The sequence below is a fragment of the Hylaeus anthracinus genome, unplaced genomic scaffold (genome assembly GCF_026225885.1).
Source record: "Hylaeus anthracinus isolate JK02 unplaced genomic scaffold, UHH_iyHylAnth1.0_haploid 3, whole genome shotgun sequence".
NCBI classification, from domain to species: domain Eukaryota; kingdom Metazoa; phylum Arthropoda; class Insecta; order Hymenoptera; family Colletidae; genus Hylaeus; species Hylaeus anthracinus.
The window spans coordinates 2,177,001-2,202,177 of NW_026535284.1; the positions used below are offsets into that span (position 1 = coordinate 2,177,001).

At 39.5% G+C, this 25,177-nt stretch overlaps 1 protein-coding gene across 1 annotated transcript; it reads left to right on the forward strand.

Annotated features, from left to right (window-relative positions):
- Positions 1–3,305: 3,305 nt before the first annotated feature.
- On the forward strand, positions 3,306–18,653 carry LOC128894289 (uncharacterized). The gene is made up of 5 exons (XM_054155949.1): positions 3,306–3,541; positions 15,180–15,369; positions 16,840–16,991; positions 17,078–17,191; positions 18,083–18,653. The coding sequence occupies exons 1-5, from the start codon at positions 3,522–3,524 to the stop codon at positions 18,246–18,248; spliced, it is 642 nt and encodes a 213-aa protein (XP_054011924.1). The 5' UTR covers positions 3,306–3,521; the 3' UTR covers positions 18,249–18,653.
- Positions 18,654–25,177: the final 6,524 nt, after the last annotated feature.

Sequence of the window (25,177 nt, forward strand, 5' to 3'; positions counted from 1 at the left end):
AATGTAAAAGTACAGAATTCATTCCTACGCCTAACAAATACAGTCGAACCTCGATATTTTGATCCTGTATCTCTCAGAACTTCACACGTTTTAATGGCAATCTATAGACTTCATGGAATAACAATAGTTACGGACAATATATTGTTTGCAAATAGGATCATCAGGAATACATGGGCAACTAACTGTGAAAGGTTTCATCGAGATCGGTTAATTCCTTGCCGAGTTACATCAAAGAACAGGAATTTAGCAATAACAATAGTTATAAACAATAATAAAATTCATAAATTTTTGCAAATGTGATCATCGCGAAAACCAGTCCGGCAGCAAAATGTAAGGGGTTTCATCGATTTCATTGATTTCAGGCCGAACATACGTGAAATAGTACTCTTTTTGCGATATTTTTGCAAAATAATCACGTAAAAAATGACAGACCACAAAATGTCTTGGTAATGGGACCAACTGGGAAACATGCTGTTTCGAATGGGTGTTCGGGAAGGTCGGATTCACACACTAAGTTTCTCGAATTCTGTTAATGCTCCGCTCGCTTTCGCGACTCAGGTCAGAATGCCAAATGCTCAGGTCAAATCAATCTCCTAATTTCAATTTTTCCTCTTGATTTGGTCTCGCTCGGTAGCCTTCGTGGCCGCAGATTATCCTAAGGAAAATCTACGCACACCGACTCACAGTGACACAGGGATGCGCGGATCCCCTTCTCGGAATCGCTCGGCTTCAGAGATTTCTCCCCTCGGCACGCAATTATGGCTTCAAGGCCGTAGGTCCACCTTTCGGTTTCTCTACGCACATAGATGAGCACTTGAGACCAAATTCAGTGGTACTTTTCTCAAAAATGCCCACGAAATGCACTCCCACCTGAATCGTTCCAGCTAGCGTCATTTACATTTTATTATTTCAAAAATTTACAAACAATTCAACATTTTATTATTATAAATAAACTTATCGATACGCAAAATAAACAAACTGAATAATCGTTTTTAACGGTAACACATGCTCTACAAGATGCAAAAAGTTTCATCCCGATCGGTTAAGCCATCTCGCCGTAATCGGGGAACAGACATAAAAATAAAAAGAATATATATGTCGAATTGAGTAATCTCCTCCTTTTCGAACCCGGTTAAAAACTATTAACCCTTGAATAAAGTTTCGATACGTCGAATTTTCGTTTATTTAACTTCTCCTACTCAAAACTTCAGTAACCACCATAACTCGAAGATTGTAGCTCTTCCCTCGAGTTTCGAGGTACCGATATTGGACTGTATATCGCATATAGAATGAAAAACAAGAATAGAATTGTTCATTTTTCGGTATCAGTCGTGTCGTTTCGCGCGACGTGACGTTGAAACGAAGCGGGGCAAGGATAGGACAACGCCGGGGCCGACAGGGTGCCTGGCATTCTTGTCCACAGCCAGGTACCAGGTCCGCGTCGTTTACTTTCACCGCTACGCTCGATCTAACTATAAAACACGTCCAAAGCGGGGCGTTTCGCGTTCGTTTCGGGGGACCGGAGGATCGAATCGATCTCAACGGGCTCGAGTCTCGGCTCGATTCGTCCCGGTCGGCCACGCGTTGTCGTTCGGCCTCCAAATACGCCTGGTCGTGAGCACGAAATTTGCATTCGATTCGCGCATCTTGATGCGAACGCAGACGCCGGGAAACCTGTAATTCGGTCAATGATTTAACCGGCGCCGCGCCGGAGACGTCCTGGCGACGGTTCGCAGATTCCAACGGCATCGTAAATTTCGTGGATTATTAATAACGCGCGGAGGTGTTTGAAAAAAGAGAGAAAATAAAAGGAGAAACGAAAGGGAAAGGAGCAGCCGATTGCGAACACTCTCCGACGGGTTTGCAAAACAAAAAAGAAACGAAAGGGAAAGAGGAGAACGTTCGGTGATTCCCTTTTCTAAAACTTGATGCACCGATTTTAGCGATTCATTGGCACGCGATCGCGCAACTCATTACGCGAAGGACGTTGCAAGCAAGCGACCGCGCCGCTGGAATTCGCAGAAAATTGTTCGATCAAGGTTTAACGCGGATTCTGTCGCAGCTGGACAAGCGATGTTCCCTTCAGGGTTAGAAACAGAGACTGGCATCCTTGAGAGTCGACATATCGATAGGGACAAACACAATACTATCTCTTTTCTTGAGTCGAAACTAAGAATTTGTTCCCGGAACTAGTCGAACTCAAACGGGCCGCTCAAAGGAGACAGCGAATGGGATAAAACACCAAGGTTCACCCTTTGCACTCTAATGTTGGTGTTATAACGACGTGCACGATATACATGATAACTCTGTTCAAGTTTTAACACGTTGAGTGGCATGGCGAACATCGGTACCATAGTGTTCAAGTAACCCACGGTGGACACCGTTATCTGCTCTGAATCTAGCTTTGATTGTAATAATTTTGAAGTAATAATTATCCATTCAGTCGCATAGAACTTGTTTCCAGTGTATGTATTAGAATGGCGAAAGACACTACTACTATTTATACTATCGTGATAAATTATCAGATTTCATGCAATATTATATTAATTTTTGAAACGTTAGCTGTTTCTTAACCCCTTGCCGTACTTTCACAAAAGTTCACGAGTTCTGACTCGTCATCAAAATTTTGTACCAAACATATTTATCAGAAGTCAGACTCGTTCCTGCAGTTTGAGTCTGGATTTCGTTGAACTAAATGGTAAGACGAGAGGTTAAATCCAAGCTGAATTTTAGTTTCGACAAGACTACTAAATTCGACTTGGCACTCAACCTGTTATTTATGCCGATTAACGAAATAAATTGTTGAAGGGTTGAGGCAATGTAGATATTTTGGTTATCGAGTATTAAATATCGTTGTCCGTGATGGCTTCAAGGAATCCTCGAGTCGTATAAAAGTACGAAAAGTCCCTAGTCAGTAACAAAAGCACGCAAATGAAGTTCACCCAGTTGTTTTTCGTCTCCCCAAGCTGTGGGCCGGCCGAGTCGACGGATCGCCCGAGCCGAAGAAACGTAAACAGTAGTGGGAGTCCCACCGTTTCAAGTATCCCTAACGCAGATTTGGTGAAAGAGCGAGGTACGGCGCACCGTAGGATGAAATCGACGGCTATCGGTGGGACGCGAAGATTCGCTCGGACAGGATTCCACGAACGGGAACAATGGCGAATCGCGTGGTGTACGGTGGGTATCGCGAAGGATATATCAAAGTCACACACGCACGATAGGTGGATGGGTTCTCAGGCACGGGTGGTTGCTGGCAGAGTGAGAGTGCCATATATATAGAGAGAAGGGGAAACTCGACTCGGCACTCCAAAGTACACAGCCTCCGCGATTGCAGTGGTGTGCTTTCGGTTCCTTCTACACCGCTCGATATTCATTCTTCGCGGGTTCGCGCCCGTGGTAACAGTCGGCCGCCGATCCGTTTCCACTCCACGTTGCAGCCGCAGAAGGGCAGCTTCCGCGACGAGGTTCCCGTCCGCAAGCACTACCGACACCCACCCGTCCACGGTCATCCAACGCACGCCATGAAGCTCGCACTCTTCGCGTGAGTATTTCGTTTCGTCGTCGTTATTTCGCATCTTTCCGGGAACGTTCGACGCATTCCGGAAATTTCCCCTGTCGGGAGTACTCGCGAAAGACTCCGAAGACCGATCGTGATTTCGAATTAACGCGATCCAAAGCTGGCGGACAATTCCAACAAATTCCGGCGCATTTTTCCTACGATAGCTCGCGAGTGATCAACGGACACAGTCGGGCATAGTCGGTGACCGCTTCGATTGTTCCCAAGGCCGATCTCGTACGCGATCGAAAGGTGTACGTACTCTATCTAACGTTACAAGCCATGGCCCGCGGTATGCATTCGGTGTCTGTCGCAAGTCCCTCCATAACCGGATCGCTGGAAATTTCGTTCGGGTCTGTTCGTGCACGAATATAGTCGACGGTACACTCGGTCGAAAAAACATGGACTACTCGGGGAGAGAAAAATAGAATGTAGCAAGGAAAAAGAATAGTAGAAAAGTGCATGGGAGTCCGGTCGAGTCGTTGATATTCTTGTTTTAGCGATAGTGTGTTTTCAAACGAGAGGCTCAGAGACATTGGTGACATAAAACAGAAGAAAATTGAGCTTATAATTCTTCCATACAGGTTTTCCGTCAAGATGTGGAGCTTTCTCAGCCATTCGGTTGTCGCGTTCTCTTCTCTAGTAGCGACTGTTCGTTTCTAGCAGTGCTGCCTTTCTTCAACGGAGTGTACAAATATAGTGACCTTATTAAGTCGGTTTCGAGAGGGCTGCAAAGCTACATCCTTGTTGGGTGCCGTTAAATAAGTTTCTCCCAGCGGGCTAGCAGTCTGTTGGCTACAGAGTCTACTACTCGCTACTCGCAACGTCTGCTCGTTCTGAGACGCCTAGGGACTTAACACTCTAACGACGAGCTACATCAATTGGCGACCTAACTGAAACTTACATTACCTACAGGGACGCCAGTCGCTACCTGTAACACTCGGTAGCAATTGGTGTTACCGTAGGTAACGTAAGTTTTAGTTAGAACGCTAAGTAGCGAGTCTGGTCGTTAAAGTGTTATAACGAACTATGCGACATTGTTTGGAGAATTAACTTGAAGTGGAGAGGGATGGTGCTAGCATCGATTACTTCTGCAAACGGGACTATGGCATAGTTTGTTGGCGCAGATATTGCGGTTGATATTTTAGTGGAGACTCGCCTTAATGTACTGACGCCTAGGAAGAATATCTCCAGGTCGGTTTTTAATTGATTGCAGCCTATAGCTTTTACGAAGACATTGTATTTTTACGAGAAACCAAGATAATCGTAAGCACATGTAGGTACTCGAACTTCGCACATGTCAGCGTATGACAAGATCCTAGCACATGCGCTTTCGTTTGCGCTGGCGCATGCTGTACGTCAAGATCCGAGCACATGTGCTTTCGTTTGCTTTGTCGCATGCCAGCATACTCGAAGATCCGAAGACACATGTGTTCCGATTTTGCGTGTGCCAACGTTCGCCAAGATCCAACCACGCGTAACTTCGATTGTTTCGGCTCCTAAAGAAGAAGTTTTCAGCGATCGCGACGGACGAAGGCGGGCAAATAGAGACACTGGTGCGTAAAAGCGAGCGCGGGCGAACGGCCCGTGTAATAACAGGATGCAGAAAGCTGCGTTATGCAAACCTGGACTGTGGCTGCCAACTCGGCGTCCGTTCCCGGTTCCAACCAGGAAATCGATTAGAAAACATACAGCTACCAGTCGTCAGACCGTCCACTGGCGAACGGCGTTTGAAATTAATCGACTCTGATGAAAAATATTGATTACGCTCGCGACGCCTTCTCGGTTACCGTTGCTTTTCCTTGACATTATTCCAACGGCGATCTGTCGCTAGCCAGCGTAGCAAGGACTCGACGAAAGCAAGAAAAGAAACGCAAAAACGACGCCGATCGGTGAAAACGATCAGGACGAGCGACTTACGCAACGTCGTTGGCACCTACCGAAACTCCTAACGAGGTCTTCCGTCGAACTCGCTAGTGCTTGCTCGCGATCGAAAGTATGGGACCAACATTTCTTTTTTTTTCCTCCCCCTCCTCCATCTACCCTTCGTCGGGACGTGCTTTTTCTCCGATAACCACGAAAACGAATAACCGTGGCGACGTTGTGACACAATTGCAATTGCGGTCGCGTCGTCCGGCAAGGAACGCAAATTGCGTCAGGAAACCGGCAGAAGTCAGTCCATGAGAAAGCAGCAAAAGGCGACTCCGTTGACCGTGGAATCGTTTTAATCGGTGTCTTCCAAGGGAGGGAAAGGGACGAGATAAGTGGCGTACGAAATCTGTTTTATGTCGCCGATACTTGCGTTATCTAAAACGTGTTATGCTGGGGTTGTACAGTCGAAATTACATAAGTGTAGATAAATTGAGGTAAAAGTGTAAAATGTGCGTCGAATGTGTATGCATGGATTTATGGAACATATAAGTGTGGAATGTTTGTTGAAGAAGTGTCTGCGAATTAAATATGGAATGAACCGAGTAAAGTGAATTTTTCGTGCCATTCTTCAATATTGGATGCTTCTACACCTCCACATGCATCCTACACATATTCCGCACCCTTTACACATATTCTATACACATCGCGCACTTATTGCAGACTTTCTTCTGTAGACAAAGCCAAAATGCAGAATTCGCATTGAATCATAATACCTCTGGAGTGAAATCTCACAATACATCTAGAAAAAAGACAGAATTCAAAGCTAGATTTTAAAATTTAACGTTTTACGTGTAAAGGTTAAAGAACGAACTTTTTAGACTACTTGACCTCAAACTTAAGAAATTTTAATCGATTCGACACGATTGGCTTAAAAACGCATCGCCAGGAGAATAGCTCGATAGAATCTGAAACCTCAGGCACCAAACTATTTGTTACATCGTTGTTCACAAAATTGTGAAATATAATTAATTCTTCTAACTCTAGTCCTTTAACACTTAAATATACTCTATTTGTGTTGTTTACAATTTTACTTAGAAGCATTTTAGGCCATTTATCTCAGGGACCAGAGAATTTTTTTCCTTAGGAGGGGAGGGCTTCTGAAATGCTTGGAGATCACTGGTCCCAGCGTAGACCGGATCGTACGAAGGAAATAGGATTTCGAAATCGAACGCGAGCGTTTCTGGAGACATGGGGGCGAGGCCGAACGAAAACGCTCCGATTCGTCGAATTCTCAACGAGTCCGCGACACTCGAAAAATTTGAATTCGTCCCGACGATGGTTCGGCTAGTTTTCGTGACATTTGTTAGCCGCGTCACGTATTTCGCATACATACGACGTCCGTCGTAACCGATCGCCGCGGCCAATCCCGGGAGTAGCGCGCGTTGCACGAGCCAAGCAGAGAAAGTGAGTTTCGTACGTGAATGTCACAGGTCAAAATCCAGCCGGTGTACGCGGATTTACAACGACAAACGCGCGAGTAACGCTCGCTGTCCGGTGCATGCCGGTTTACCTGTCGACTCCAACGTAATTATCGCTCACCGATTACACGACTCCCCCATCTCGGAGAGAAGATGTTTCTCGTCCGCGGATTACACAGCTGCAGTGAGTCGCAGAAGTATCCACGCTACCTCGACTGCTGTTGACATATTTTTCAGGCGAAATTTTATAGAAATTCCGTGGATAAATGTATCATACTCTTAATTCAATGTTAATTTGCATCGACTGTGATTTTTTTTACGGAAAGGAAAGATAGCAACTGCTTGAGAAAATAGTAATTTAATGCGATTTTACCAGTGGAATGTATCCATTTGATTCATAGCAATGGCTCTCAAACTCTAGCTCTCTACGAGTCCCCTCGATAAAGAGAAAAGAAAATGCAAGTACAGGAGCGTTGCATAGTATCTGATTTACTTTGCCTCCTTATTATTTTCGATAATCGACGTTTTAATGCATTATCGAGTGTATATAAGTATATGTAAATGTGACAGCTACGAGTGGCCCTTGTCGGCACTTTGCAACGATGAGATCGAATCTATTGCTTGCAAATCATGTCGAGAGTCTGTTAAGACCAGCTCGAAGCATATTAGCTTCCGCGACGTAAATCATCTTACAAAGTAACACGAAATCATTTGCATAAAGGAAATGTTTAACATTAGTTGCAGTTTGAACGAGGTCATTGGTAAAAGCTATAAATAGTTTTTTGCATAAAGTAAATGTTCATTAGTTGCACTGTCAACGAGGCCATTGCCTCTAGAAATATTTGAGATTGATGGTATTTGGTCAGGTAAATTAAAAACATTTCAATTAATCGCATACATACCACCACTTCTTTGTTCTGTTTCGTTTAAAAAAAGTTTAATTTTTTAAGAAACCTTGTTACATTTAACAAGATATTTTCATTATCTCAGACATGCAACATAGTATAAAGATACGATACATATGCATTTGAAATAATGTTAACAGTAATTCAGTGTACGAAGTTTCGACGTAAGTAGCAATTCCTAGGACCGAGTGTATGGATTATATTAGTTCCGCGTAGAGCATCCAAGTGCACTGAAGCTTTTGCTTATCCCAATTAAGGCTCAAAGACCACCAAAGAGGGGCTACCGTTTCCTCAACGCAATTAGTCGGGAGTGCGAAGATCTTAACAACTGTCCTCTCTTTATAATTAATGGTAATTGAGTTTCCTTAATGTGGGCGTGTCCGTTTGGATAGGACATTTTGACAGTTCGTTAGCGCTGGAGTTAGCTTCTTCAGGGGTTAAATGGCACACTGATATTGGCGTGCATCGGGTAGCCCATGTCTTTTATCACTAAATTCACGGAGCACAGCCATTTTTACCCATTTGGAATTTCACAAGAAAAGTTACACTAATCATTTACATTTTTCGCTAATCGCTAAGTTAACTTTTATCCACAGAAAGAGACAAGTATATTTTTCAATACATTCAAATGACTTCGGTAATAGATATAGATCAAAAAACGTGATCAAAAAACTATAAGAAAAAATTGTAAGCCTAATAGTAATTCTTTCAACTCGGCTGGTTTCTATTTGAATTTTATTCGTTTCTCTTTTAGAAATTATTTGCATTATACTAGTATTGGCTATAAACCAGAGGCCGTAGCTAGATAAGAAGGGATGATTTAACCTAGCGCAAATGATGTTCATTTTGTTTAACGTATGTTCCTACGAGTCTCAATTCTACTTTGACCAACGGTAATCAAATATATTCACTAGAATATATATATATATTCCACTAGGGTCGAAAGGGTTAAGGTGCCTGTGCTCATGCCATGGTTCATTGAATACCAATCACCGAGTTCATGGTATGGTTTACTAGTCACCGATAGTCCGTGTTGGTACCCTGATGTTGTTCACTATAAACTTCCGCAGTACAAGAAGGCCAAGAATAAACGTCCTTACAACGCAAATGATTGGAGTTGAACAGAAGCTTCACGCATACGACCTCGATGAATCGAGTATCCTGGCTTTGGCCTTCGATAGGTGATAGATCATGTTCAGCAACGGTCTTCGGACCATATATTTTGCGTGCAGGTTCCAGCGCTGTTACCACTTTTAGGGGTGAATCTATATCTACACCTAATGTCCGGATCGGTGGGCATTTGTTAAAAAAACCTTCCCCAAATTCATTATAATCTTGACATTCAAGGTCAAATTTTTTTAAATTTCTATATATTCTTCTCAAAGAAAAAGTAAAAGCTTCAAAGGATGTACATACCGCAAACCAACTAATTTGTTGTGATAGCAATTACAGTAGAACTTCGATTATCCGAATTAATTGAAGCATGTGGGTGTTCGGATAAGAGAATTTTCAGGTAATAGAATACTTTTTGTACCTTCTTGATATTCATCTTCGTATACACACATATTTAAAAAATCAGAACGTAAATATTGATAATGAAAAACACAAATATTAGTATTAATTGTAGCTTTTTGACATATGATATGCCCAGAAGGCGATATCCCGTTTTGTCTACATTGTGTGAACCAACCATTGCACTGTCCAAGGTTTCAATTTTCAGGGCTTTTGCAGTTTTTCAACTAGTAGAATCCAGTTGCAAATAGTTTTCAACAGGATAGTTCCACTTAACCCTTTGACTGCGAAGGGCATATACATGTATACATATGTATACGCCTTGCAGAGCTCAGAGAAATGTTTGTATTCGTTAAATCAATTTGTAAAAAATATCAGCTTGTAGGGGATGATGAGATGAAACTTTTTTTTATTTAAAGTTTATTCATAGAATGCTTAATTTCGAAAATAAAAATTGAACTTGAAGAATTGAAACTCAAAGTCCTGTCAACCACTTCTGGGTGACGGAGGCGACCAACGAGTTAACAAAATAAGAACAGTTAAAAAACTTACTTTTCGTGTTAGAAAAGCAATACACTGAAATAGAAACCAAGTGACCAAATCAGTGATACTGGGCGACAGGTTTAGATACGAAAACTGGTCCTTTTTTCCCTCGACATATCGACGCACTGTACTTATCACTAATCATTTTTATGTTGTTTCTGTTATTTTTGTTAACTTATGTTCTAATTGACCTCAATGTCTCCTATAGTAGAACCTCCGTTATGCAAACAATCGTCATGTGAACGTTTCTATTGTATGAACAATCTATGATGTGGACGTTATGTTATATGAACTTTGTAATTTCTATTACAAGACTCTAGATACATAAACATAGAAAAATTTACATATTTCTCATAATATTGGGTCAGACTTAAAGAAAAGTAAGACATAATTAAGAATCTCGAACGTAGAGAAAGTGCAACAAGTTTGGCAAAAAAATGTAGTGTTGTAAAATCTACTGTTACTAACATAAAAAACGGAAATGTGCTACTAAAAACTATTTAGACCAAATGCAAACAGTAGATACTTCGATAAGTCCAAAAACTTTAATAATGTAGAAGAATATTATTATTTAGCGCATCACTTCGACGAAGTTATTTTGCAAAATGTTTTAAATAATGGCTAAGTGACACTAGTGACGAAGATAAAGGGTTTAGATCAGTCTTTCCCAACCTTTTTTGTGTTATGCGCCACCTAAGCTTTTCTAAAATGCTTATGCCCCGCTCCCCTAATGAATATATAATTTCAAATATTTAAAAATGGAAATGTTCACTAAAGGAACTTAAATAATAGGTTTTAATAAGAAATCACAATGAAATTATTGAGCAAACACAGTAAGTAAATTGTCAAACCATAATGGAGAACTGAAATTCATGTATAAAATAATTTTAATGAAAGATTTTTCTACATTATTTTGTATTGTTTAAAACAACAAGACTTTTGCAACCATTTAACAGACGCTTATTAACACAAGATTGCAAGACTGCGAAACACTGCAGAAATTGAAATCCCGGTACTAAGCATTTCAGCTATTAACATGATGGAAAGAGGGTAGTTATACTGGAGGTTTACCAAACTCGAATAACGACTGCGAATCGCTATACGGTTAACTTAAACTCTGGACGAGTCCATTTTCAAATTGTTCTCCTTAACAATCGAATTGGGCCCCCCCCCCCCCCCCATGGGGCGTGGACTCCACGTTGGGAAACACTGGTTTAAATGTTTTAAGGCCCAAAAAGAGTACATAATTACAAAATTAATTGTATTAAGTATTTTATTTCTGTAATTTCATCGAAAAGTAGAATCGAACAATATTGTTTCTTTTTTATTTCGTATTCTATATATGCTGTTATCTACAAACAAATTGTATTTATTTAATTAAATTTTGCCTTAAGTAGCAAGTAAAATTAAGTGTCAATCATTTGTTGTTTTATCACGCCAAATTTCGCTTACTTGAATACCTTTGTCTTTCAATTCGATAGAAATCGAAATGAATCAAATAAAACCAACAGGCTGCATTATTAATTTCCACGGTAATAACATTAATATTATTATTCGGGTTAATTTGATCAGTGTTGTGCTTAATATTAGCGTGCATGTGTGTGTGTGTGCGTGCGTGCGTGCGTGCGCGCTGTCTAACTTTTTCATTCTATATTCCGTATTTTGTCATCTTATAAACGATATCGTTTACTTTCTAACGATTCGTAGCTTTTTATTGTTTCCTCCATACTAGATCATTTGTGTTGTAGAATGCAATAATGCATTTAACGAATTAAATACTACAATACACTTTTGCTCACAAGCAAAATACGTTACATGGTTTCTTTTTCTCGTAAAGCTTGTATGTCAAGCATTCGCTGATCGATCTTCGCCGCTTGAACAAAATGTATAGCAAATTCAGCTCCGTGTGCAACATGTTAAAACCGTATATAGGTTGATTTCGGCGCTAGTTTCCCTAAAAGTCATGCCACTTTCTAAATATAACGGGAATACCCCCTTGTTTGTATATGATCTGTCGATAGACCTTTATCGCTGCATAGAAGCCGACAGGGTCGATGCAAGGTTCTGCAGCAGAGACGGCGGGTGTGCGTTTTGTGCGTGTGAAGTGAAACTGACATGGACCCAGTAGGCTTTCATGTTACTGTAGACACTTATCGACACATTGTACATAGAAACATGAGGTTATTGCTACGATGTTTAGAAATCAGCGTGACGTGAGAAACTAGCAAGAAAATCATTCTTTATGTTTCTATGTATCCATGAAACCAGTGCCGTACAGAAATATGCAACATTTGTATCTAAGTAAAAATGTTAAATATCGAATAGAAGATAAAAAATTTGTATTTATTATAAAGATACTTAATCTTTATTCGATGACTATCGGATAAAAATATTTATTCGAAGTAAATTTATTTGTCGGATAACGGATAAAAATATTCATTAGAATAAAATTTATACAACGAACAAAGATACTTCTTTTATCTGAATAGTGTTCCATCCGTCGGATAACTTTTACATTTGAGTAACGGGTTTTGGTAAAATACAATTCATCAATTAATAAAGATTAAAAGTCGTAAATAAATTTATCTTATTTATTCATCGTCAACTAGAAATATGAAATACTTGTCGGGGTCATTGTCCAATTTAGACAGCTTCAGTTACCTTAATCCGCTGAATAAATTTACATAGTATGAATATTTGTACATATTATTCGACGAATAAAGATAACTTGAGTTACTTGTATCCGTCGAATAAATATTTGTATTTGTTAGTCAACGAATAACGATAAAGTATCTTTAGTCGATGTTTTATTTAAATAATTTTGTCATCTAGATAGTACCCATCTCTGGTGTTGTCAAATAGCAATGGTGGAACCTGACCGTTGAAACCGCTAAACACCCTGGATACACCGCCGACGCGACTGATCTAGCGTCCTGCGATCGACGCTGCACTCGCGAACGTTGAAACGAGCTCGATTCCTACCATTTGGGGACAAGTATTTCGGGAACTCGGTCGCATGCAATGGCGCACAGACCTTCCCAGATCGGAAACGAGTTTTCGCCTGTCCCGTGTCGCTTCGGCTCAGAGAACCGAAGATTTATCCAACGTGTCGGGCAGACGATTCTCTCCCCACCGACGGAGCTAATATCCCGCGGAGTAAATTGCACGGATTTCTCGCCGACTCAGAGATACTCCGGTTCGTTGCCTTCTGCCGCTAGGAAACGTGTTTTCTATCTTGATCCGCGCGTAGCTCGACGGAGCGCAATACGCCCGTTTCGCCACACGCGCGAACAGATTGCAATATTCCTGCCCGTCCGAACTCGCGAAATCATCGACGGTATTGCGAGTTAATGACGCGCGCGAATTGTCGGCTACAAAAGAACTTGTTCGTATCACCATGTATAGTAAGGGAACTCGGGGCGATATGCGTATGGTTAAGTTTACTTATCGAAATAAAAAGGAAAGTAAGAGGAATACAGAATTCTTGTTTATGTATTATAAACAAGTGTTACAGGTTGAGATTTTATGCGACAGGAAATATCGCAGCATGTTACTACGTAGACTACTCATATGTTCTACCATGGTGGGGTAACTATGAACACCCGTCTGAAGTAATTTGACGAATTTGGATTTAATCACGCTTCATCGATTAAATAAATAATGGGACGTACACTCAATCGCCAGTATCGATGCAATTACTAACGGATCACTACTTAGTGAATGCGTTTCATTGGCCGCAATATATCACGCACATCCCATTTCAATGAAATATACAGAACATGAATTACATATATTAAAATTTACTACAATTTCTACGATACATACCGCGTAAACATTGAATTAAAATATTAATTAGTAGGAAACACAATTTCAATCAGAGTTTTTAGTTGCAAATTGAAAAATTGATATTCACTTTAAAAAGTTCATAGAAGCAAATACTTTTTTTACCCACCGTTTGCACACGTATCTACTTAAATTAAGTATTTTATAATTTCGTTCCCAAAAGGAAAGATGAAATTCACACAGCTTCTCATAAATCTTCAATTAATTATCGTGCCCGTTCCTATGGTCAAATAATTGCGGATATTCGTCTCAATTGTGTGAGAATACGTATAAATTGGAATAATTATTTTTGCTCGTTACAGACGCGATTTCCTCGTTTCCGTGCTCGTTAGAACCAAGTTCGCTCGTGCATATTTAATGTAAGGTTATCGTTGTAAAAGTGAATTGCTTCGAGTATGCATCATTGCCTATCGGCAGGATGAACGTACCGGCGTATAATGCGATTCTAACACGTAACGTATGCGGATGCAAACGGGCGCATCTTCGCACGGTGCATTCACGGTACTTTCGATGCTTCCCGAACACGATCGTTTCACCAAACAAACTCGTTCGCGCCTCGGCCGAGAAACAGAGAGACGCTGTCGCGAACTTCCTGTTGCCGTCTATTATTCGGTTCGCTGGCATTAATCGCGGAGGAAAGCGTTTCCTAGCTGGCAGCGATCCTTTCCGTGCGCGACTGCCTTTCACTATCGTTCGAAATCTTCGCTTTTCAACCTCGTTGATTCTGCGTGCAACTAGCAAAGTTACGACGAAAACGCGAATAAGTGTATCGCAGAGAGAAAGAAATACGACGTGGACCGCCCCGAGAAATGTTTGCACCTCTTGACTCTTGCGCTCGAGTAGAGTTGAGCATGAGTAATAATATTATTTTGAATAATTAGATGAAAAGAAATTGTAGATATATAAATTTTGTGGCTTTGGTAGGCAATTCTGGAGAATTTTATATTTCTTTAAGGGGATTCACGCGTGTGAAGTTCAGCTATCAGTAATTTTATAGATAAAATCTTAAAAATACTTATATGTATGGCTTTCGACAAAAAATAATTTTGAAAAACGTTAATCGCATCACAAAATCCATATACTTCTTTGTTTATTTCCTTTCAAAGAGTATGTACACAAAATTCGATTCTGATGACTGCACTTTCGAAAAAGTTATTTTAATTTTAAGTTGGCTAGTTTGATGGCGATTATAAGGAATACTTCTTTCATAAAACTTACATATCAAAACAATTCACATACTCTTTCACCTAACTGTACTTGAAAATTTTATCTAGAAAATTATTAGTAATGGAATTGCACATGAATACCTTAAAATACTACATCATTGCAAACTGTGTATACATAAAATTACGTCCACACTTGACACGATAACTCTTGTAATGGGCATTCATTAGTTTTATTTTTCTTCCTATAGCACATGCATTCGTAAGAAACGTGTTCGTATAAGTAAAATTCGTTGACTGTTTCCAGATTGGTGGTGGCCGGCAGCCTCATAGCTCTGGCTAACTCAGCAGAAGAGGAGTACGATTACGAGGAAGAGCAAGCGGCGCCTGTGACCCCAGCACCAGCTAGAGCGACTTCCGGTAGACTGGGAGGGCTATTGTCTCCGCGAGGACGAGTGAACGTTGGGAGAAAAACAACTGGTGCGGGGGCGGCCACGGTGAGTCTTGAATTCCTTCGCTTTCGATACTTGAGACAATCCATACATGGCGAAGATTCGCCAGAGGTTTGCCCCTCAAGTATGATTGTCGATTTGCCTTATGGAGATAAACCTATCTACTCCGAAGGATGTGCAAATTTAAGAATATTTTGGGGCAAACTTAGAGAATTTAATATGTTATTCAAAAATGCTTGTGTTTTGAATTTCGGACAATTTCGGAATTTCAGACCTAACTCTGAGGTAGAGTGGTCACCGCGGAATGCTCATGTGAAAAAAATGACAGCGCCGCAACGTTCTCAATTTAAGATATTTTTAAATACAAAGTTGCGACACATGTATTAAGAAACGTTCTTTCGAATACCATTAAACTTATTATCAGAAAATATTCGGTTTATACAAACAAATTCTCAAATATGCTCCTTTTTTTGGGAATGTCCTGGGTAGGCTTCCCGTCTTAAGAAAGAAATCAGTGACAAAGATGGTTGATCAAACCTGTGGGTTAAGATTAATATACATACGGATACATACGGATCGTTTAACACTTTGATTGCTATGTCAGTCGAATTTGAGTGACATGTAAAGACCGCATGGAGCTGCGTTACTTGCATTCAAGTATCGCTCGTATTTAATTACTTACGAGCGGTATTAGTACGTACTTCCGTCAGCTTGTAACGCGACTAAGTAATTAAAGTAATTAAAGTAATTATATACATGATTTATTGAATAAATTCGAATACATTGACTACTTGATACATCACCCATCTATGGGTGATAGTTGTGTAGGCAGTAGGTTTAGTTTTCATATTTCTCAGGCCTTATTTTGTTTTTCATAAAAGACATTTTATTTGTGGACCATTGCTTAATATGGAATACTTGTCTAAACATAATAACAGAATTTGATTACTTTCACATTCATCTAGAGCTTCTCCTCTACTCATTTTCAAAATATATTGGAAAATCATACACTTGAATACTGCTTATGAATATATCGTACACATCTGATTTAGTTAATATCTTAGCGACAACTATTTACATAAAATAGGATGTACAATATGCAGGTCAAGTCTACTGCCTACAAGCTCCAATTTAAGGCTTAATATTACAATAAATAACCTCGTATGATAAATCGACGAACAAATTCTATCTGATTATAGATAAAAATATAGAAGGTTCCACTAAAAATAATTGATTTCTTTTTCAAACTCCGCTACCACCTTGCTTAGAAGCACATTATGTAATGTCCCTGATATTTTTGATAGCTTTGTTCTCTTATAAGATATTTAACCATTTCGATTTAAGTCAAACACCCTGCATATTTAAATATCAACAAAAACGTTGAATGAACTATCATTTTGTACTGCACTGTGCGAACACTTAGAAACCTTCGATAATCCATCATTTGAGATGCTATAAACCTCCACCTTGTACCAGACTATTAGTGAAATCGAAACAATAACACGTTCATTGCAGACGCAATCGACCACGGCGAAGCCTGTCGAGCAACCGCTGGAGGAGGAAGAAGAAGGCGAAGAGGAGCTCGACGAAAATCAGGAGCAAGACGACGTCCCCACCACTACCACGGAATCGACCAAGAAAGTTCGCGGCGGGGTACGACCTTTCAGGTAACTGCGCCTCGTTCTAGACGAGCTGCTCCTATCGTTTTTACATTCGTAGATGGCACTCGCGAAAGAGAAATGTTTTGCCCTAGATCGAATCAGGATCTGTTGGCCGCGTTGAAGAGGAGGAGAGCTCAGGTCGGACCTAGCCATCGAGAATCGTCGGGCACACAATCCGCCTCGGAATCGACGACGCCTAAACCCAAGTAATTAAACATACTTTAATATGTTTCGATGGAGGCTACACAGAAATAGACACATTTTATTTAGATATAGATAACGAATAATACTCGTATAGCTAAATTTCGTAGTGAAGCTTGTACGCGTATAAGTTAAAGGATGATTATTTTGCAATTTAGAACAAGCTATTACGTTTCACGTTTAGACAGTTTGATTTATAGCTGAAATGTCCTTAGTATAAAAAAATTTTGAAATAAAATTTATTAAATTAAATTGAGGAAAAGAACTTGGTAAATTAATTTACAGAGACCTTTTCAAATAAATAATTGTGTTTGATACACAAAAGATATTTAACACATTCGCGACAGGCAGATATTTTTCGTTTTGAAATATCAAAGTTGTAAATATGTAGTGCATAAGATAAAAAGATTTTCATAATTTGTTCATATCCAGCAATGGAATTGGAAGTGACATGAACTCACGTCAGCGGTCACGAATGTGTTAATATTAGGTTAGGCAAAAAGTTTGTTCAGTTTGTAGTGATGTTGCCTCTCTGCGTAGCCTAACCTACTCTGCAGTTCGGATGATTATTAAAATGTTGAAGACTTTTACAAACGCAGGATCATAAATTTACCCTAACTATAGGGAAAGATCGTAGAACAAAATGGAGAATATGTTATAGAGTAAATATATTTCCTTGTCTAAGAAAAATCGCTGTTTGTTTGTGTGTTAAAATCCAAACGAACTTTTTGGCCAACCTCATATTTAAAACCGTATAAGTTCACGAAAAGAGAGAAATGTTACGACGGGAGGCGGAATGGGTTAATGTTCGATATCTAGATTAAAGACTATTTTGATTTATTCAACCTTTAAGGTTGATCGAAAGATTAAGGCGGGATTGCTTATTTTTCTTCCAGACCAACCACCAACGGTCGCAGCAAAAGCAACAGCGCGACTGACTCAAAGTCCTCGGGACGCGGCAGGTTCGGAGGATCCAGGGGTAGCAAGCCCGTGCAGGAGGAGGTCGAGGAGACTCAACGGGAAGAGGTCCAAGTGAAGCCCAAGCCCTATCGCAGAGGATAGATCGTTCACTGGGAAACGCGAATTTCCCAGTTTCTTTTAACCACGCGGAATAAATAAATCGAACGCAGTCCGAGCGATCGATATCCAACTCGCCGATATATTTCGTCGAATCGACACGTATTTCTTTCCTCCCACGCACGAATAACGCGATAATTGCTACAAACGTCCTCCCCACCCCAACGGTTCTATACACTATTCGCGTTGGAAAATTGGAACACGACGCAGAAGTCGCACGAAAAAGCAATCGGGATTGCGTTGCTCGCAAATAAACGGTTAACGATCGGTAAAAATCATCGTTTGCTTTACGAATCGAAAAAGCACTCTCTAAAAAAATACGACATGTATATAGAAGAAGGCTCTGCCACTCACAGAATACTCTCGAGGTACTTGCTGTACAAATGTAAATTAATACGACAATAAAATTTGCGAAAAATAAAGCCTCTGTTTGACGTTCGTTTGTTCCACGACCATGGGCTACATTTATCCGAATAATAGATGACAAATAGAAAAATCATATAATAATTTATTTATTACATTCATTCTACCAAGTAGTTATCGAGTAAGCTTTTAATTCGTTCTACGCGAAATGGAGTAAATCTCGTAGCGCGTAAACATCCCCAACTGTTCTTGGAATTGCTCGATAGAACCTTTTCGAGACTCGTCGTGGTTTGCAACTAAACTATGGATTTTATGCTTCCATGTCATCTGTCGATGTGGAGAACGTATACGAAATGTATGCAGAACATGAGCACTCGTGCAAAATGTAAAAGGTTTTGATATTAATATATCAATTCACCAAATTTATTCTTCATATGTAATGTACGCGTTTTCCATATTGGTATATGATTAAGTAAATAAAATCCACAGTCTATTTACGACCTGGTGGCTAGGCTTATAATTCCTAGTTTTATTACAATCATCAGCGAGAGAAATACCAGTTCGGTTGAATTTACTGTATAAAATCATCTTATTCATTTGAGATTAGAATTTTTATCGAGCAAACAGCTGATCAGGAGCACTTCAACTTTTATTCGTTTTTAGAAATTAGAATCTAGTCTTGAATTTTGTCCATCCCTGCCTTCGACACGACCCCAGTTGCGTGCCCACTTGGAAAACGCGAGCCAGACGTATCGACACCGCACGTGAACCAATTTGCATCAATTTAGAGTTCCAGGACTCCGAGCTCGCGTTGGTGTCCTCGATACGCTAACCTTGGCTAGACCAGTCTAGGAATCGTCGCGCGTCGATTCTTATCTCGTAAATTACTTTTCTCGAACCGGAGGAACGTATTTGCATACGTTCGAGGAGCACCGTAGGATGTGAACAGGAGAAATTCCAACGAGCCGCTTTGGAATGTCGAGGGCGTGCTCCATCTGCACTCTCGCATTCTCATCTTTTATACATCTCGCGACGACGAAACGCGGTCGCGCGCGCATCAACCACTCCCAAAAAACTTTGAAACGTTCCACGCTCGTCGTCCCACTTTGTCGCCTCGTCGCCGTATACTTTTCGCGTCTTTCCACTGGGTTTGAACGACCATTCGAGTCTTCGACCACGACGCTTGTAACGGGGATGAATAGCAGAATCTCGTGTCTTTCAGAGACGATTTTGGTTTTGGTTCAGACTGATAAATAGGAAAGCATGTAGATTTATTAGGGAAGCCCACGGAGCCCATCGGTGTGTTTATAGTCCTGGTAGTCCTACCACGGTGGAAATAAAATTATATTGTGGCTTCATTTTATACCAGTGATTTTTTGTTAGTATAAAAGGAAACTGTCGCGTGTAGATACATCTGAAATTAATGTGCGAAAAGTTGTATCATGAGGGTCTATAAATGGTTGAAAACGGTTGGCAACCTCGCGTTGTTTCTTATAGACTTGTCGGCAAGAAAAATCGAAGAATAAATGTTCTTAGCGTATTCACTGTTCATTGGTATCCGGACTTAGGAGATTATAAAAATTATTTAGCTTCAGGTAATTCTAAGCGCCTCGTGCGAGGAACATAGAATACATGCAATAGTTTGACCCCGTTGGTATCCTGGTTTATTATAGCTTCACCAGTAAGAAAACACCAAGAATAAACGTCCTTACAACGTATAAGATTAGAATGGAACTTTGAAGTTAGGGGTGGTTTTTTCGTCAAAGCCGAAAAGTAACAGCAACGAAATAACCCAGGGCTCTTGGGTTTCATTAACGAAGATTTACGCAAAGTTCCCTTAAAATGGAGGTTTAACGGATTACCAGTATTCCCTTGTTAGTTGAACGTATTGACGAGGAAAACGAACGAGTTGGGAATTCGAAGAGGGCACGAGCTAGCGGTATGCTAGTGGAAAAGAAAGAACTGATCGAAGAAGAAGAAGAAGCGAAATGGAGGGAGGAGAAAGGCGGACTGGTGGACGTGGACCGGTACTAGTACGCGCGAGAGGTAGGTACGAAAGTGAGAGGAGGCAGTATCTCGTCGGCCTTGAGGCCTTCACGAGGAACATTTCACTCGCAAAGACCATCCGAGTCGCGTCACGATCCTGATAACGCGATGGGACACGCCGAGGCAACCACGACAGGCCAAGAAAGGAAAACAAAGAGGAGGAAGACCATGGATCCATAGAGTGCTCTTACAGAGGCGAAACTCCTGAGTTTTTCAGGTCCCAATTCTGAGTGCGCATGCGCCTTCTAAAAAGTATCGCCGTGAATGTAGCTACGATACTTTAGCAATATCGATACTGAGATGTGGTTAAATTACAAATGAGATTCAAATGCAAACTTGTTTATTCTAACGTAAAGGAAAATGTTATAAGTGGTCAATTTTTGAGTAGTTAAGGCACCTAAGTTATCGATCAGGCATTATTCTTTAGGTTTCGATGAATTATAAAAGAACAATTTTTTTTTCCTTGTCTGTTTTATGTCGCATCGACTACAAGGTCATTAGCGACAGAACTATTTGCGATTATTTATATCTTAGAATATATATCGATGTCTTTGAGGAAGTCTATTCTATTTCTGATATGGTCTTGCACTGTTAGGGCTGAGTCTGGTTCCATTCCGTATTTTGTCCTTTTCTGTTCTATTTCTTTACATACGTATAATAGGTGGTTCACTGTTAGACGATGGGTTTGGCAAAAATGACATTGGGGGGGTTCGGTTTTAGTGACGAGGTAGTCGTTGGTGATTTTCGTATGGCCAGTTCTTAGTCGAGACAATACAAATTTTTCTTTCCTGTTGAGGTTTATAGTTGGTATTTGCTGATAGAAGTTCTGGATGATGTTGTATATTTTTGTTATGTTGGTTGTGGTCCAAATTTTATTCCATTCTTCTTTTATTACTGTTTTTACATTAATTATTTGGTCAAGACATGGTATTGGTGTTGCAGGTTTGTTTGGTGGTAGTTCGGTTGCTTCTTTTGCGGCGGTGTCTGCTTTTTCGTTTTCAATTATTCCTTGATGAGAGGGAATCCAAATAATTGTGGTGTTTATTTTTTTATTTGTGAGTTCTGTGTACATTTCTTGGATTTCTTGGATAATTTCGTGCTTGTCCTTTCTATTGGTTGGCGGTAGAGCCTTGATCACACTCATGGAGTCAGAGTAAATAACTGAGTTTTGTAAATTATTTTCGATTACATATTTCAGGGCATTCAGGATTGCATACGCCTCAGCAAAAAAGATAGATGTCACTTTGGGAAGATTCTGTCAGATTTTTTTATTGTCTGTAATAATAGCATCTCGCTCTGATTTCGATGCATCTATATACAATTGTTTGTATTGGACATGCTTATTGTTGAGTTCTAGGAATTTGGATTTGTGTTCAATTCTGCTTTGTTCGTTTTTTGACCTTTCGGCGAGTACAATGTTGGTATGGGGGATTTCGATAGTCCATGGTGCTATTCTTCCTGGTTTGCGTTCTATGGTAGGGGTCTTTTCGATTTTATACAATTGTAGCATTTTTCTTATTTTTATATAAAATGGTGATGGGAGTTTGTTGTGAAGCTGCCTAAAGAACGATTATTTGTAGGCAATACAATGGGAAAGTTATTAAAAAAGACAATAAAATTAATGGTCCACACAGCGAAACATTGAGATTCCTTGGCTTTAAGCGGGTATTCTATTCTAGAACCTTCAAAATAGGGATTTTTTAAATTATATTTTCTTAAAGTGTAGGCCTTTAAAAATATATCTGCCAAAGGATTTTACTGGATTCGGAAAATTAACAAATTTACTGACGTCTAAAGAGAACGATGTCCGCAATAATGTTATCTTCAATTCATTTGGATACTGCATTTTAAATTTCATTGCAGTTTTTCCTACAATTTCTTCGTTGGTAATGTGTAAAATGTGCAAATGTGACATTCATTTTCAACAAGGAAGTAAGCGAATTTCAACAATAATTAAAGGAAGAGCTCGTATTATAATTATTGCAGAGTAAGATAAATTCCTATTAAGGTTCCACTTTTGTAGATACGTTTGCAAAGATTTTATTTTGCATAAAGATCTGCATAAAGCTTACCAATAACTTGGTATAATAACCTTAGTATTAATAACCTTAACTAACTCAAAATTGGCCACTTATAACATCTTACTTTGCCACTGACTGCATTTGATGACTGAGATAGTAATGAAGTTGAAATATAATGTAGTTAAAGAAGAAGTTAGACGCCACTTAGTTATTCTTTTTTTTCTTTACAAGATGAAATAATATTTAAAGTCACTTCGCTATAAATACATACTATTTCACTGAGGTATGACGTTTCAAAACATCCGATCATTTCTTGAAATATTTTGCACTTTCTTCCCATTACAATATAAAAATCAGTCGCAATGGATACATGTGTGTGGATATATATTTCTGTCACGAAGTAGCGATGTTCATTAGCTTCGCGGTTTTTTGTTACTCTTTTTCCACGACTGATTTAATTACGCAAATAGAAGCAGCGCACGCTAGAATTACATCTTCGTTATTCGATATTTTCCGCTCTATTCTGAATGTTTGCATGTTTGACCAAACAAATAGCAAAAGTCAACCAAGACTGCAAGAAATATCCCTATGGACGTACATGCAAATGTCAACAAATTCAGCGGAACCGATGCTTGTTTTCAAATATTATGTCTACCGGAAAGTTCTGTCCGGTTACGATAAGTTTCAACAAGTATGCGCGTATTCGTTAAAAATGATATACAAATTGCAATCACGCTGGCAAGATGTCATAAATAATGATAAAAATTGTATTAATCAATAAAATTTATTCAAGGTATGAGAAATTTATTATTTTGTTTTATTTTAAAAACAGACAGAACTTTCCGGTAGACCTAATATTTCATGATTTCTGATTCGCGAAAAAATTGTATAATTTACACCGTTACTACGAGAAAATATAATTTCAACTCGATCATACACACGGAGTATACACAGTTTTATCGTTTTCGTGATGATAAATATGACAAATAATTGGTATTAATTGTAAAAAATGGTTTTTCAAACAAAGAAGGGGCAATAGAAATATTTAAAAAGCATTTCGCTAATTTCTCGAAATTTCTTTTCATGTAATTCCTACATCACTTTAGGAAACCTACGTAGCATTTAATTATAAAAGCTGTGATATTTAGAAAATAATATTCAAATAGTAATGTTCGAGAATTATTCATAGCATTCGAATGCCTATGAAACATTTGTTCGAGTATTAATTTACTCAAATAGTCCTAGCTCTAATCTGACCGCGATACTACAAACTCGGTTTTGTTTGCCCTCTGTAGAGTCATGCTGCACCCCAGATTGCTGTACTGAAAATCTCGAGAAAAATGCATCGGATAAGAATCGACGTGCTGGAAGGGGTCGAGACCTTATCGAAAAGAAAAATACAAAAACATATCAACGCACATTTATCGGTTGGATGAGATTTTAATTAAGGATCGGAAACGATAGGTGTCCTATTCACCGGTCATCCTTGACGGAGGCGGCATTCCGTCAAGAATTTCCCGTTTCTCTCGACCTCTATTGCGAATGCGACTGGACTCGACTCGACTCAACGCGACATTACTCGACGAATGTCGCCCGTTTCGATCGCTCTCTTTCATCAGGATTTTTCATGGTAGATCCGTTAATCGGACAGGTCGATGTAGCGACTGAAAATCCTGTTTTCTCGGGACTATGATCGACGACGAAGCTGCGAGCGCACACGTTCCTACTATTATTATGCTAAAGGTTATGCCACGGTTTCCTCGCAAACTACCGGGATGTGAGTTGTTTCGCAACGGTTTCCAACAGAAAGCGAACAAGAGATCTTTTCCGTGGTTCTCCTGCCAATCTCTCGCACATATTTCGCGCCTATTCGCACCTGTTGGTTACGATTAACGGACGTTGTGTCGAAAGCTAATTAATTAGTCGCCGTTCGAATTACGTGGCCAATTACGCGATTAGGTATACAGGTTGTTCCGAAACGAGCAGCCAAACTTTTTGAATATTTTGTATTTTGTTCCTACGATTTCATTTCGTTTGATTTATTTAATTTCAATTAAAAATGTTCAATAATTAACTTGTCAAGTTTTAATATAAACGGGAGGACAGAGAGCAGAAATAAATTATAATTAGCAAGTTACATCCTGTTAACGTTAACGAATAACACATCCACTTTATACAAGTTCGAATCTGGAACCTTTGTTGCCAGAATATTATTAGTAAATTTTAGGTATCTATGGTGTATTTTAACACATTCGCAACCGCTAAATTCACATCACTTCAAATTCTATATATCTTTTTATTTGATACACTACATATTTACAATATTGACATTTCAAAACATATTTTGTAATTTTTATCTGCGCTCTAACGATACAAATTTGCGATGTCCAGCTTCAGAATTTTATTATTTTCGTCATATTATTTCATTATTATTTTTATTAGTTTTGTTATTTTATGCTGGTCGCGAATCTATTAATTTTACTT